Source organism: Labrus mixtus, chromosome 19 (assembly GCF_963584025.1).
Source record: "Labrus mixtus chromosome 19, fLabMix1.1, whole genome shotgun sequence".
NCBI classification, from domain to species: Eukaryota; Metazoa; Chordata; class Actinopteri; order Labriformes; family Labridae; genus Labrus; species Labrus mixtus.
In genome coordinates this window covers 18,174,271-18,187,079 of record NC_083630.1, presented here as the reverse complement: position 1 = coordinate 18,187,079, position 12,809 = coordinate 18,174,271, and the positions used below count along the sequence as shown (strand labels likewise).

Here is a 12,809-nt window from a genome sequence, read left to right as displayed (position 1 = left end):
CGGGTTAAAAGACGGTTTCAATTCTGGACATCTGGACATCTCAGGACGTCCTATCAATGTATTTTTTTGGGGGTCTAAAGCAAAAGGGTCAAATCAGGAAACAGGGTGGAGAAGTAGAGAGAGTTAAACATATCTTATTCTGTGTTCCTCTTGGATTTCCTGCTGATTCTGTGCAGAATATTTGTTGATTTCTTTGAAATGTTTGTGTACTATAAGTGGTAAGTTGTCTTGTTGTGCAGGACTTATTCTCTCAGTCTCATTATTTAGCATTTAGTCAGAGATTCTCATCAGTGTTTCAAGGAGGGATGAGATATCACAAAGGATGGAAAACTGCGACATCACATCCCACTGTCATTGTCTAAAACTGGCCTTATCTTTATAAAATCACATTGAACAAAAGCTGACAAGATAACCTTAAATTTAAGAATGAATGTACAAATCTGTCTCAAAAATTAACAGTCTAAATAAAGAGATATTTAAACGTGTACATGGTCAAATCGGTACAACGTTAAAGCACAGGGAAGTTCTCTGACTTCCAAGTGTTTTTGGGACAAACGAGGGTGACGTGTGTGTGTGTGAATGCTTTTAGTAGAAGAAGTGGTGAGCCGACAGCTCTGACGGACAGACGGCACAGATCTGAGAGGAGGCTCTGCTCTCGGTGGAACAAACAAAGCACACGAGACGTTTTTTAATGGCCAGGTGAGCGGCAGCAGACAACAACAGCGAGCAGCGGAGATGCCCATGCACGAATGAACTTCCTCTGTTTCTACACCTCGCTGGTGCTCTCTTCCTTGTCGACATGCGGTATTATTTATAACCCCCCCCCCCTCCTCCTCCTAAACAGTGGAAAGAGGACGGGCTTGGTACTGCGGGGAATACATTAGTAAATATGAGGAGTCACCAGAGACGGGACATTTCATGGATCAACAGGAACCGCAGATACTAAAATGAGTTGAGAGCTGCTCAGCTGGGGCATGCACTCCCCCCCACTAGTGCATCAGCGCGAGGGAGAAGTGGCCCTGAATGCACCTGCAGCCTCTCTGGCTCTTCTTAAAAGTACCTTAGGAGGCTGCTCAGACATGCTGTACGTTCAGGCCTGAGTTACAGTTCCCCTCAGGGTTCACCGTCATGATGCAGGCAGAGCTGAGTGAGAGATTTCTGCAGGAAATCAGGGCTGGAAGTGACCTCAAATGTTCTCTATAGAGAGACGAATGATCTGTTGTGCCTTGATAACTGAACATTTCTATCATTATTACATTTTTTAAATGTCTTATCAGGGTTTATTTGGGGTCTTTTAATGCCTTTATTTAGAGACAGGACAGTGGATAGAGTCAGAAATCGGGGAGAGAGAGTGAGAGAGTGGAAAACGACATCCAGGAAAGGAGACACAGGTCGGACTTGAACCTGGGCCGCCCACTTGGAGGACTACAGCCTCTGTACATGGGGTGCAACCTAACCACTGGGTCATCACCGCCTGGTTGCTTTGAATTTTGATGTCAACTTGTGATTAAATGTTTCCAGATTTAGATATGAACTTAAGAAAATGTCATCAGCCTCCTGCTGTGTTGCTGTGAGGCCTGTTCATGTTGAGAAGAAAAAAAACAGAACCATGAAACACTAAATGTTTCTGTAAAAAAAAGAAAAAGGGGTTTCTGGTTTTTGGTACAGGCAGTATTTACTTAATGAAGGTAATCATGAATCAGTAAAAGATCCATCAAAGAACTCATTTAAAGGGAGCGCCGTTAGCCTAGTGGTTATGTCGCACGCCCCATGTACAGAGGCTGTAGTCCTCCAAGCAGCGGCTGAAAGTTTGAATCTAACCTCGGCCCTTTGCTGCATGTCATCCCCTTCTCTCTCATAAAAATATTTCCAGTCTCTCTTCAGCTGGCCGGTCCACTAAAGGCAAAAAGGCCCAAAAAATAACAAAAAAAAAGAAAATAAGTCATTTAAATTGTGAAGTCTGAGTTAGTGATAGAAAAAGTTTAACTTTTTGAACGGGATATTTATTCATAGTATCTTTGTGAGTTAAAATCTGTTCATGTTGATCTATAAAAACGTTTCAGATTTATATGAATATTTGCATTTAAAGCAGTTTCAACAGTACTTGGAAATGGTGAGTAATGTGCTAATAAAAATAAAATAAGTTGTGAAGGATGTTCATCCAGATCATGAAATAAAAAATAAAATATGCGATAATTTTCAAATTTTAAACTTTAAATTTCCCATAATTTCCCCTCCTTATGAAATCTAGCTACGCCGCCTCCTAACGAGGACACACTGGCACGTCATTGGTCTGATGATGCCCTCGTGATGCCTGCTCTTCTTCTTCTTTGGATAAACAAATGAAGTTGCCGGGAAACAAAGTGAGCAATGAAAGGAGACAAGATGGAAGCATCTGTCAGTGTCTGTTCTCCGTCTGGCTTCAGAGCCGGAGCCCCCAGAGCGAGCGTGACGTCCCGCTGCACCTCAAACTTCATGTCTATGTTGATGTTAACTAAACTAAAGCATGTGGAGTTCACCCTCCTCTACTTAAAACATCCCCGTGTCATGTTCCATGTCATACAAACAAAAAAAGATCGTCCTAACGGCATGAAGAACAGCCCACTGAGTGTTTATTTTTGAAGCTAATGGCTTTTAATGTATGTTATAAATATTTGAATTATTCCCGGTTGTTAATATTTCATGTGTGATTTTAAGACGGTGAACATTAGTCGGAGTCGACGGGGCCTCATAAGAACACCCGCCCCCCCCTCCTCCTCCTGTACCGTTTCACATTTTATCCCCCGTTTGATGTTGATGTGATGAAATTTTTAAAAGCGCGTGGCAGTGCCGTGTTGCATAAACAGCACAGGTCATCAGCACATGCATGGCGGAGGGACATTAAAATTAATACGGGAATGAGAGAGGGAATTTTACTGGAAACGGAAGCAAAACAGGCAAACAGCTTTGTTAAGCTCTGAGGAGTTTTGACAAAGAAAAGCTGCCAAAATGTATTTTTGAATTAGATCAGAAGTCTCATTTGTCATTTTTTAAATTAATCATATACTGTTTTCACTCTGAAGAGTCATCTGTTTGTCTTTTTGTTTGTCTTGAAAAAAAAAGAAGGAAATATTTGGGCCCGACGCAGCCCGCTTACTCCGACTTGAAAAGGCGACGATGCTCACTCGGTGTCCTCGTGATAAAGCGTTAGTGAGGCGGAACAACAGGAGGGATGAAACACTGATTGTCTGATTGTCTCATGAATATATAATGCGCCATTTACGACTAAACTGTCCTCGCGGCAGCAGTAAAACATGGCAATCTTATTAACAGATCATCGCCGTCAAGCTCTCTCATGTTCAGGCGGAGCGAGCGGCAACGAGCCTTAGTAATTATTAAATGCTTTAAGTGCTTCGTGTAATACTTGTGTATGTATTTTGCATAAGTAACGCGCGGCTGTCATGTCAGCAGGCGAGCGGGGCCGGGAGAGGAAGACGGGCGAGTACAGACATGAGGGCTTCGTTTGTCAGGGTGGTGATAGTCAATTATGTATTTTAATATCTTAATAATGTCTGTTAAAGAAAAAGGAGAATAAAAAATGGATGGCAGTTATGAGCACCAGACAACTCAGCGAGGCTGCAGCACTTGCTCCGCTTTCATTTGACAGAATTAGGACATCCTGATGTGATATAATGAACCACTTCTTGTTAGAGTTTCTCTTACCTGCAGATGGCAGACTGGCTGTACGCCGGCCCCTCGGCGGCACTGAGCGCCTGGCCCACCTGAGTCTGTGTCAGGCCCAGGGACAGCCGGCGGATCTTGAATGCTTTGGCAAATTCTCGAATCTCCTCCAGGTTGACCCCGTCCACCTCGCTGGGGGCGGTCTGCGGGTCTACAACACAACACACACACACATCTCATTTTATTAGCCCTCTGCTCCCCCCCCCCCCCGTCCCTCACCTCATTTTGCAGAGTGAATGAAGCAAACAGCCAGACAGTTGTGATCATGATCGTCTCTAAACAACTTGGAAAAATAGTCCGATCTCGGGGTCAGAACTGATTATCTCCCCGTGCCCCGGCGCTGTAAACCGCGCGTCTCTGGGAGATGTTTGAGAAAATAAATTCATCTGCGGTGTGAAAGCAGACGTGACACCCGTTTGACTTGCATGTGTGAAACTTTAATCTCACAAACAAAAAGCGTGTTGACTAAACTCCAGGAGGAAGTGAAGGTTTCAATCTATTCCTCTCCTTTAAAAATATGAATATCATAAAATGCATCGTTCTTGAAAAGACCTTAAAGAAGGATGGATTAGATATGATATTTAAAGACATTACTTCACCGATCTGACCCTTTGTGAAAACTCAGTTTGAGACCTTTAAACCTCAACAGAACAGAGAACTCCTCATACAAAGAAACGCTGTTTGTGAATCTTCACATTCGAGCAGAAAAAAAAAGAAACTTCTCTGACGCATTTTGAAGAATTTCCCCGCTAATAAAAAGTGATTTCACATTGTACATCAATGTCAGGTGCCCTGGCATCCTGCTTACCAAAGCAAAGTTTGTGCCTCTGAATTATTCATCTTGGTCATTATCAATGAATTATTAAAGGAATCCTCCAAGCGTATTTAAGCAAAAATCTATGAGGCTGCCATCTCGTTGTGCCTCATAAGTGACGTGTAGCGTATGCGGCGTGCTCCAGACGTGTGAACACTTGGAAGACGAGCGACCAGAGACTAAAAGGGAGTTACGAGCACTCCGTTTTCTGGTCCCATCATCTCCACATTGATGAGCGTCTCGTCATCATTCCCAACAGAGTCTGTTTACTCGCCACTTTAGAGACTAATGGGCAGCGGCGCTCGACTGCTCTCCCCTCCTCTAACCTTCTAGATCCACTTTTTTTTTTTTTTTTTTTTTTTACTTTAAGTCACAAACAAGGCGTGATTAAAGATTTAAACTTCTTATTTTATTTTGTAATAATGGATTTAGAATTTCAGGTTTCACACAGAAAAAAAACCCCCAGAAGAGTGTAAAACACGATTTTAAAAGCCAAATTAAAAACGCAGAAACAATGGAGACATCCAATTTCTGCAGCCACAAAGCTTCTTTTGTTCTCAGTCAGAACACACTAACAAGCTTCATAATTACAAGAGGACAATAACAAGTTAAACACTCAATTTCCACGCTGAAAAGGAGGGCGAATTAATGTTTCTCTTCATAAACCGCACACAGGAGCGGATAGAAATGTCCCAGAACTTTTATGGAAAACGATGTAGTCGAGTTTCTGTCTCCATGTAGAGAGAAGAATAATTAACAATAAAGAACCAGCTGAGAACGAGGAGGAGGAGGAGGAGGAGGAGGAGGAGGAGGAGGAGGAGGAGAGGTTTCAAACTGGATGTAGCTCTCTTTCACATCTTGTCCAAACAGGTCTGGTAATAATTCTCTCCTCTCCTTAGATAACGATTGTTTCAGACCTTAGCTACCTGGATAGATCTCTGTGTTTAAACCTGGCATTTTTTTTAAGATTTATTTTTCTACCTTTATTGTAGAGACAGGAGAGTGGATAGAGTCAGAAATCAACGACCTGCAGGACAGGACCCTGAGGTTGGATTTTGAACCCGGGTTGCCTGCTTGGAGGACTACAGCCTCCGTACTTTTTGCCGTCAGCCTCAAAGCAGACACTGGAGGAGCTGCGGTTGTTCTGCACTTCAAACATATTGGCTTCTTTTTTAAAGTGCGGGGGATTCTGCTTGATGCGGTCACAGTGTGCAGATTGTTTTAGCTAACATGGCTAACATCGTTCAGTGTACTCGGAAAGCTTTAGCATGCATTCACAATCCATGCATTTGTTTTTCCAGATCTACAGAAGAAGTCCAGATAGAGAGACATGTTATTGTAAGGTGTGAATGAGGTATGAACTCGGTCAAGCACTACGCACTAGGGCTGGGAATCTTTTGGTGTCTCACGATTCGATTCGATTGAGAATCTATTTTCGATTCAAAATGATTCTGGATTCATGATTCAAAGTCTATTTTTGAATACTTCAGGATCTACTCCAGCCATCTGTAAGACCGGCTGAATTTCTTGTTGCTCCATTTGGTGTACTACTGAGTTAAAGAGCTAGCATTAGCACTTAGCATTGAGTGACTGATTAGCCAAAAAAATGATCAATCAATCGATTTTTGGAGGTTATGATGTATGTAAAATCTCAGAAGATTAGAATCTCCATTTTTACATTAAGCTATTTTTTTTCCCCCACCAGTGAAGGACTGTGTTGCAGGGTTGCTGGTTTGATTCCAGACATTAGTTTTCCCGATTAGCTGACTTTCTCTTGGAAAGAAAGGAAAAATCATTTAAACGTTCTTCTTCTGATTTTTTTTTGTCATCGCAGATAAAGACAGCTTTCATGTCCGGTAAATGCAATGACTTCTCCTCTCTTTCAGAGTATTGGGATTTGACTCTGTCTACGTGCGCTGTGACTGATATTGCGAGGAAAGGGACACGGCTCATACTCAGCATGAAGCATTAATTCCATTTACCTCAGAGCCGAGCCACAATGATTGTGTGCAGACTAAAAAATGGTTCAAAGGATATTTTCCAAGCTAGCAGTAAACACAAACCAAACACAGTGTCTACAACAAGTTGATCAATGGCGACTTGTTTTTTATTACATTTGGAGGCATCGTAGCTGCCTTTGAAATGAGTTTACATGGAGTTTAAGGGAATCGACTTTGACAAATGAAATTTATCTGAATAAAACAGACTTTTTAAAGGCTATAGCTGCATGCTGACAGGCCGAGGCCCAGTGATTTATAAGGCTCTGCCCAAGGCCCCCGCTTCAGGAGAGAGAGAAACTTATGTTCATTAAACCTACACACATGCCACTTTGGATCATCTAATAAAGCAACGAACTGACAGTCAGGACAAAAACACAGCAATCAGAGGAGGCGGGGATCAATCACACGCTGTCCACACTGAGCGTTATGCAGATACCCAGCTCTGCTGTTTGAGTAGCCAGTGATTTTTAAAGGGACAGTTCCCCCAAATTAAAACACATTTAAAACACATAGCGGTGGCATCTAGCTATGCAGATATTTGAGATTTTGATTTTTTTAAGTTCTCTGTTTAAGTTCTCAAAGAGCGAAACTAAGAAAAAAATGTGATCCCACTAAGACACAACGTCTCTTTTCTTTTTTTTTTATATGATCTCATTCCCTTCACACACATTATCATAAATAATCAAATGAAATAAAAGTTATTTACGCTGTGAGTAATTCCAACAAACCCTCCTGGTGCCGTGAAAACACACTAAAGCGTGAAAGGTGTGTTAGGTCGTCTGTGAGGGATTTCTCTCAGCAGTGAATCGTTTCCTTTTGTTTGGATCTGAGAATAAATCTGAAATGTTCTCAGCTGTTTGGAGACATCTCTGAGCACTAAGTTATTCAAAATAATATTTAACACGTCGGTCATGATGCCTTCATGAAATCTAACAAAAGAATAAAATATCACATTAGACGATCTGCTCCTTCAAAGGTTTGGGGCTGAAAATCTGAAGGTCTGGAACACTACATACAGTACATCTGAGAGAATCTGTGTTGTGGTAATAAGGGCGAGCTTTACCCCATTTATTTGAAGGCATGTTGTGTTTTTTGTGAGCTGTGTCGGACACTTACTGCTGACCAGCTGCCCCACGCTGAGCGCCGAGGAGGAGGAGGAGGTGGAGGAGGAGGAGGAGGCCTGGTGGAGAGGACTCTGTCTGTGGGGCATGTGGAGCATGTTGGGCTGAGACGACGCCGGGCCTGACTGACCCTGCTGCCGGACACACGGACAAACACACAAACACAGAGCTGAAACAACATACTGACCGCATGGAAAACACAAGAACATCTATGATTACCTCCCTGACATCATAGTAATCATCATCATTTACAGTAATAATTCTTATAGGGATAATAAGGGCAGTAATAATATATCTAATCAAGCAGCTATTAAATTAGCCACTGAGGGGAGGGATACAATGAGATTGCCCTTGTAGCTAATAATGAACAAGTGTTCATTAGTACTGACAGAGCAGAATCTAGTGTCAATAGCTCAATAGACTAGAGCAGGGATTTACTAATGTAGGAGACAGGAGAGTCAGCTCAGGTTCTCCTCTGTTTGTAGAAGTGTCACAATCTCCGCAGTTTAAAAACCTGCTCGCGACAATTAGAGACTTTTCCTCTCGTCATCAGACCTGCGAGGGAAGCTAACAACGGCAGCCTGAATCTGAAACAAAAAAAAAAAAAGCGTGGACGCAGCAGTCCCCGTATCAAACATAATTCATGATCCACAAGCCCGGCGCTCTGATGGGCGAGAAAACGATGTATTTTCATGTTTTATGCACATTTGAATCGCTGTTACAAGATCAAGATGGTACGTCTACACTTTTAAAAGTGAAAAGCTGTCTTCTGCCACACAGCTGGGCCGGCTTCTCCTCTCCTTTCTTTGCAATTAATTATTTTTTCCGTGGCATGTGTTTGTTTGGGGGGGGTGTCAACAAGCGATGCACACACTGTCAGGACTGTTGACAGGCTCGGAGAATTATCTAGCTTCACTGGAAAATATTCTAGACTGCCGACTCTTGACAACCGTAAATTATGCCCGTGGAACAATGTGTACATGCGGGCTTTGAAGTGGAGACAAAAGCATAAACATTATTACAGATGCATTAATTCATTCAAGAGTGTGATCTGGTGGGTTTTTTTTCAGGGAGCCACAATTAGGTGTCCATCTGCTGGGAGTTCATCCATCCTGCACTGTACGAGCCTTCAGCGTGAACTTTTACCCTCTAATTCTGCGCTGACATCGTCATTATCGAGTCAATAACATCGTCGGGGTTTGTGTGCATGCGTCTGACTCCTCGCTCGTGCTCTGTGTGGATCTTCAGAACTGAGAGGGGGAAAAAGTGATTGAGCTCGAGTTTCTACACTTGCAGGATGAACTCAAATCCAGGAACGACTTGTGTGTTTAAAATCAAAACAAAATACTTGTTGTTGAGGTCAGAGAGGACAAATCATAAGACTGGAGCGTGTTATTGAGGAAGGAGAGAAGGAGGGAGGGAAACGGAAAGAGGTGGAGAACAGAAGAAGCGTTTTTAGTTTTAAGTGGGGGTGATGAAAAGTGTTGTTTTGTTTTTTTTCTTCCCTTCATGGTTTGGGGCTCTGCGGGGGAGCCGAAACCTCCCTGAGACTCAGTCTGAAAAGGGTTGCTGACAAGTGCCTTCAACAAACACACTGAAACATGAAAACACACATGTGGACACTTCTACTAAATGCTTCAATTATCCGACTGGAAGAATGCGAATGAAGGTTGTGAGTGTTGAAGCAGGAAAGGTACGAGCTGCTTAGCATAAAGCAGTGCTGGAATATTTGCCTTCATGAATAAACACAGCTCTGGGTTGACTCCACTAGGTGTTGCTCATTCAACAGTTTTAAAATCAGCTCTTGATCGCTGTTGGAACATCTGCATAATAAGCTGCTATACAAGATCTGTGTGTGTGTGTGTGTGTGTGTGTGTGTGTGTGTGTGTGTGTGTGTGTGTGTGTGTTTGTGCGTCTGTGTGTGTTACCTGCTGTCCCGGCTTGATTGGCGACAGCGTGATTCCCTGGGTGTTGATGACAGGCAGGATCTGATTGCCGATCACCGTGGCGATGATCTGGCCTTGAGCGTTGGTCAGAAGCTGAGGCGTAATTGGCTGTACCTGCAGTGCTGGGTTGCCACCCCCTGATTGGCTGGAGGGCCCTGCAGAGTTGGGCATCAGTGGGATTGTTCCAATTATCTACAAAGGGGGTAGAGAGGAGACGAAATCAGCTGGGTGGTTTTAAAAAAAAAAAGAAGATGGAGCAGCGAGGGTTAAACGCTACTGGAGGTACTGGTCTTAATGATCGCTGCTGCTGTGACGCTTTTTTTTTTTTGTGTGTGGGAACATAACACGAGACGGTCATTTTGAGTTACGAGGCTAATCAGAGCACTCAGCTTTGGAGTTGTGTGATTCAAGAGGGAAACATGCACAAGTGTCCACTGATCATCTGTCTCTGAGGTGGTTTTACAGCCTGGAACAAGTGAAGCTAAAGCAGACTGCTGGGAGCGCCCTGCAAAGGTCAGCTCCAAATACCTGTGTGTGTGATGGTGCACACCACTGACTGTATTATCCATCAAGCAGGCCAGGACCAGGGATGAGAGCGTGTGTGTATGCGTGACTGTGTGTGTGTGTCTAAGTGTGTTTGTGCCTAAGTGTCTTTGTCTCTGGTGAGCAGAAGTGAAGCGGCTGAGAGACAGAGACCCCCGTTTCACCCTCTCACTCTCACTCTCTCTCACACACAGAGCAGCAGAAGTGGGAAGAAAGAAGCAGAGAAGAAACAATAAGAGAGAGAAAAGAGGAGCATCAGAGAGTGAGACAGGACCCTGTGCTTCTAATTCTCCTCTCAGGGTCCCAGGGGTACTTCACCCCCTCCTCTACCCGCCTGCTTTCCTCTCCTCTGTGGCTGTAATCAGGAAGGGCAGATCAAAGGGGGCGGCAGAGTGTCACTGCAGCGTTTTAGCTCTCAGAGCTGCCAGAGTGTGGCCAGGAGTGGCGCTTTAGGGGGGTCTTAGCGCCTCTTCACCATGATGAAGGTTAATGTCATCTGGGGACTGGTTCTGAGCAGCCTCGACCCCCCCCCCCCCCCCTCCCCGCTGACATCTCTCCACCACCAAGCCTCATTACACCAGAGAGCAGCTCGGCATGGATGAGACGCCCATCATTTGGAATTCTCTTATCTGGGCTACTTTTACAAACATTGCTTTCTTCTTCTTTTATTATATATTCAGCTTCTAAACTTTAAACCGAGGAACAAAACTCGTAGCAGCGTTCTAACCTGCCTTTGCTGGCTCCTCGGTTCCCTATCGCCACCGCTACTGATGTGCTTCAGAGTGTGCCTCTCCTCCTCCCCCCCTCTCTCTTTGACATAATAGGGAGGGATCAGTGAGAGAAAGGTGGGCAGATGATCTGTAATTCATCCTTGCCACGGCTCATTTGCTTACGTTGCTTCGCATTAGGGGAGAGATAATTTATCTCTCTCTCAGCGCCGGCTTTACAAATTCCCTGTAATGCTCTCCTGCCACTTAGCATATTTTATTGCCCTGCCTGACGCTCTTGTCTCCCGAGTCCCACTGATCCCGCTTTGCATGCCACAGTGGCAGGGAACTTGTTCCGCTCAATTATTCATCGTCATTGGACTAAGTGGTTGTTCTATAAGCATAATAAAAGAGCGGGCAACTGACAGCTTAGCTCTCGTCCCCCGTCCCACCATGCAATGCTTCTCCATCTGAGCATCTCCGGCAGATGTTTCATGGCAGTGACTCCGAGGCTCTTCGGGCGAGAAGGAGTTCTAAGAGCGGTCTAGTGTATGAGCGGGAACTTACAGATAGAAGGGGAGACTTTGTTTGACATTTTACTCACAGGGGAAAATTAAACTAATGCCGTGGTTAACAGAGCAGAGCATTATAAATTAAAGCGTCACTGAGCTGGGGTGCTGGTTTTAGCTCAGTAGGTCGAGCAGGCGCTTCATGTACAGAGGCTACAGTCCTCATTGCACTGGTCACAGGTTCGAATCCTGATGCAGTTTGGATTAAAGCCATCCGCACTCTTTCTGCCCACATTCCACGTCTCTCTACAGCTTTCCCATCACATTAACGTAAAAAAAACAAACAAGTGTTACTGAGTCCTGTATCATGCTCACATTCTTTAAAAGTGGCAACCCGGACAGGTCTCCATAATCCAAATACATTTTCTTTATCATTTTATATGATTGATAATTTGATGTCATGTTGTGATTTCTGTTGGGACGCCTTGAAAAGAAGATGGAACATCTCAGGGGGGTCGTATCCTAAAAAATAAATGACCTTTAATAAGCCGGATTCTGCAGTTATCTATTACTTAAAGAGAAATTTCCAGATATGCAACAAAGACCATTTTTATCCTCAGCTCACATTTCAATGAGGCAAAATATTTAGTTTGTAACCGCTGATGCACTGACAAGTCGACAACATCTTTTTACTCCACATCAAATAATTTCAATGCTACAAAACTCAGGTATCAAAAGGATTCAACCCTGCAAATATTAGGAGCATGTTCTGCTGTTTAATTAAATTTATGGGGAGGGGGGGAGCTCAGAAACTGCCTGTTTAATGCTGCTGCTGCGGTTCAGTTGGTAGAGTCGGTCGTCTCGTCTTGGATGAGTCGGTCTTCGACCAGAAGGTTGGAGGTGCGATCCTGCAGCAGCATGTCCGATGTGTCCTTGGGCAAGAAACTTAAACCTGGATTGCTCCCGCTGCTCAGTCGGCGACATATGCTTGTGAATGGGATTAGTTATTTCTGATGGTCACTTTACATAGAAACCTCTACATCATTGTGTGAATGTGTAGGTGTGACATGCGGTTTCCTGAGACTGTAAACTGAGAGTGCAGAGTGCCTCAGTGTGTTTCATGTATGCCTGTCATGTTATTTCACTGAACTTAAACATGACAGATATTTCTATTAAGTGCTTAAGCTGTTAATATTTTACCCGTGAAGGAAGCTACTTCACACCAAAACCAACCAGCAGGAAATTCACCGGCAATACAACTCGCCCAAGTTTGATGGAGACGTGGAACCATTTCAGTTTTCTCAAGGTGCAATTTCATCGTTCCATTATTTTCTGAAATAAGCAGCTCTAAAGACCTTCTCTCCGTCGCTGCTCAGGCCCTCTTCCTCAGACATCTTTCGGTTCCTTCTCCTTTATTTGGCTTCCTGTGTTTTTCTTCCCGCTCTACTT

The 12,809-nt window shown here is 43.8% G+C and overlaps 1 protein-coding gene across 2 annotated transcripts in view; it reads right to left on the bottom strand.

The window, feature by feature from the left end:
• The window catches only part of pou6f2 (POU class 6 homeobox 2), a 72,492-nt gene that overhangs the window by 3,313 nt on the left and 56,370 nt on the right, over positions 1 to 12,809 (bottom strand). For both annotated transcript variants that reach the window (XM_061064655.1, XM_061064654.1), the window contains 3 exons: positions 9,584 to 9,793; positions 7,651 to 7,789; positions 3,703 to 3,871 (listed from right to left, as the gene is read on the bottom strand). In XM_061064655.1, the coding sequence (XP_060920638.1) occupies positions 3,703 to 3,871; positions 7,651 to 7,789; positions 9,584 to 9,793 (518 nt within the window). The remainder of the gene's footprint in view (positions 1 to 3,702; positions 3,872 to 7,650; positions 7,790 to 9,583; positions 9,794 to 12,809) is intronic.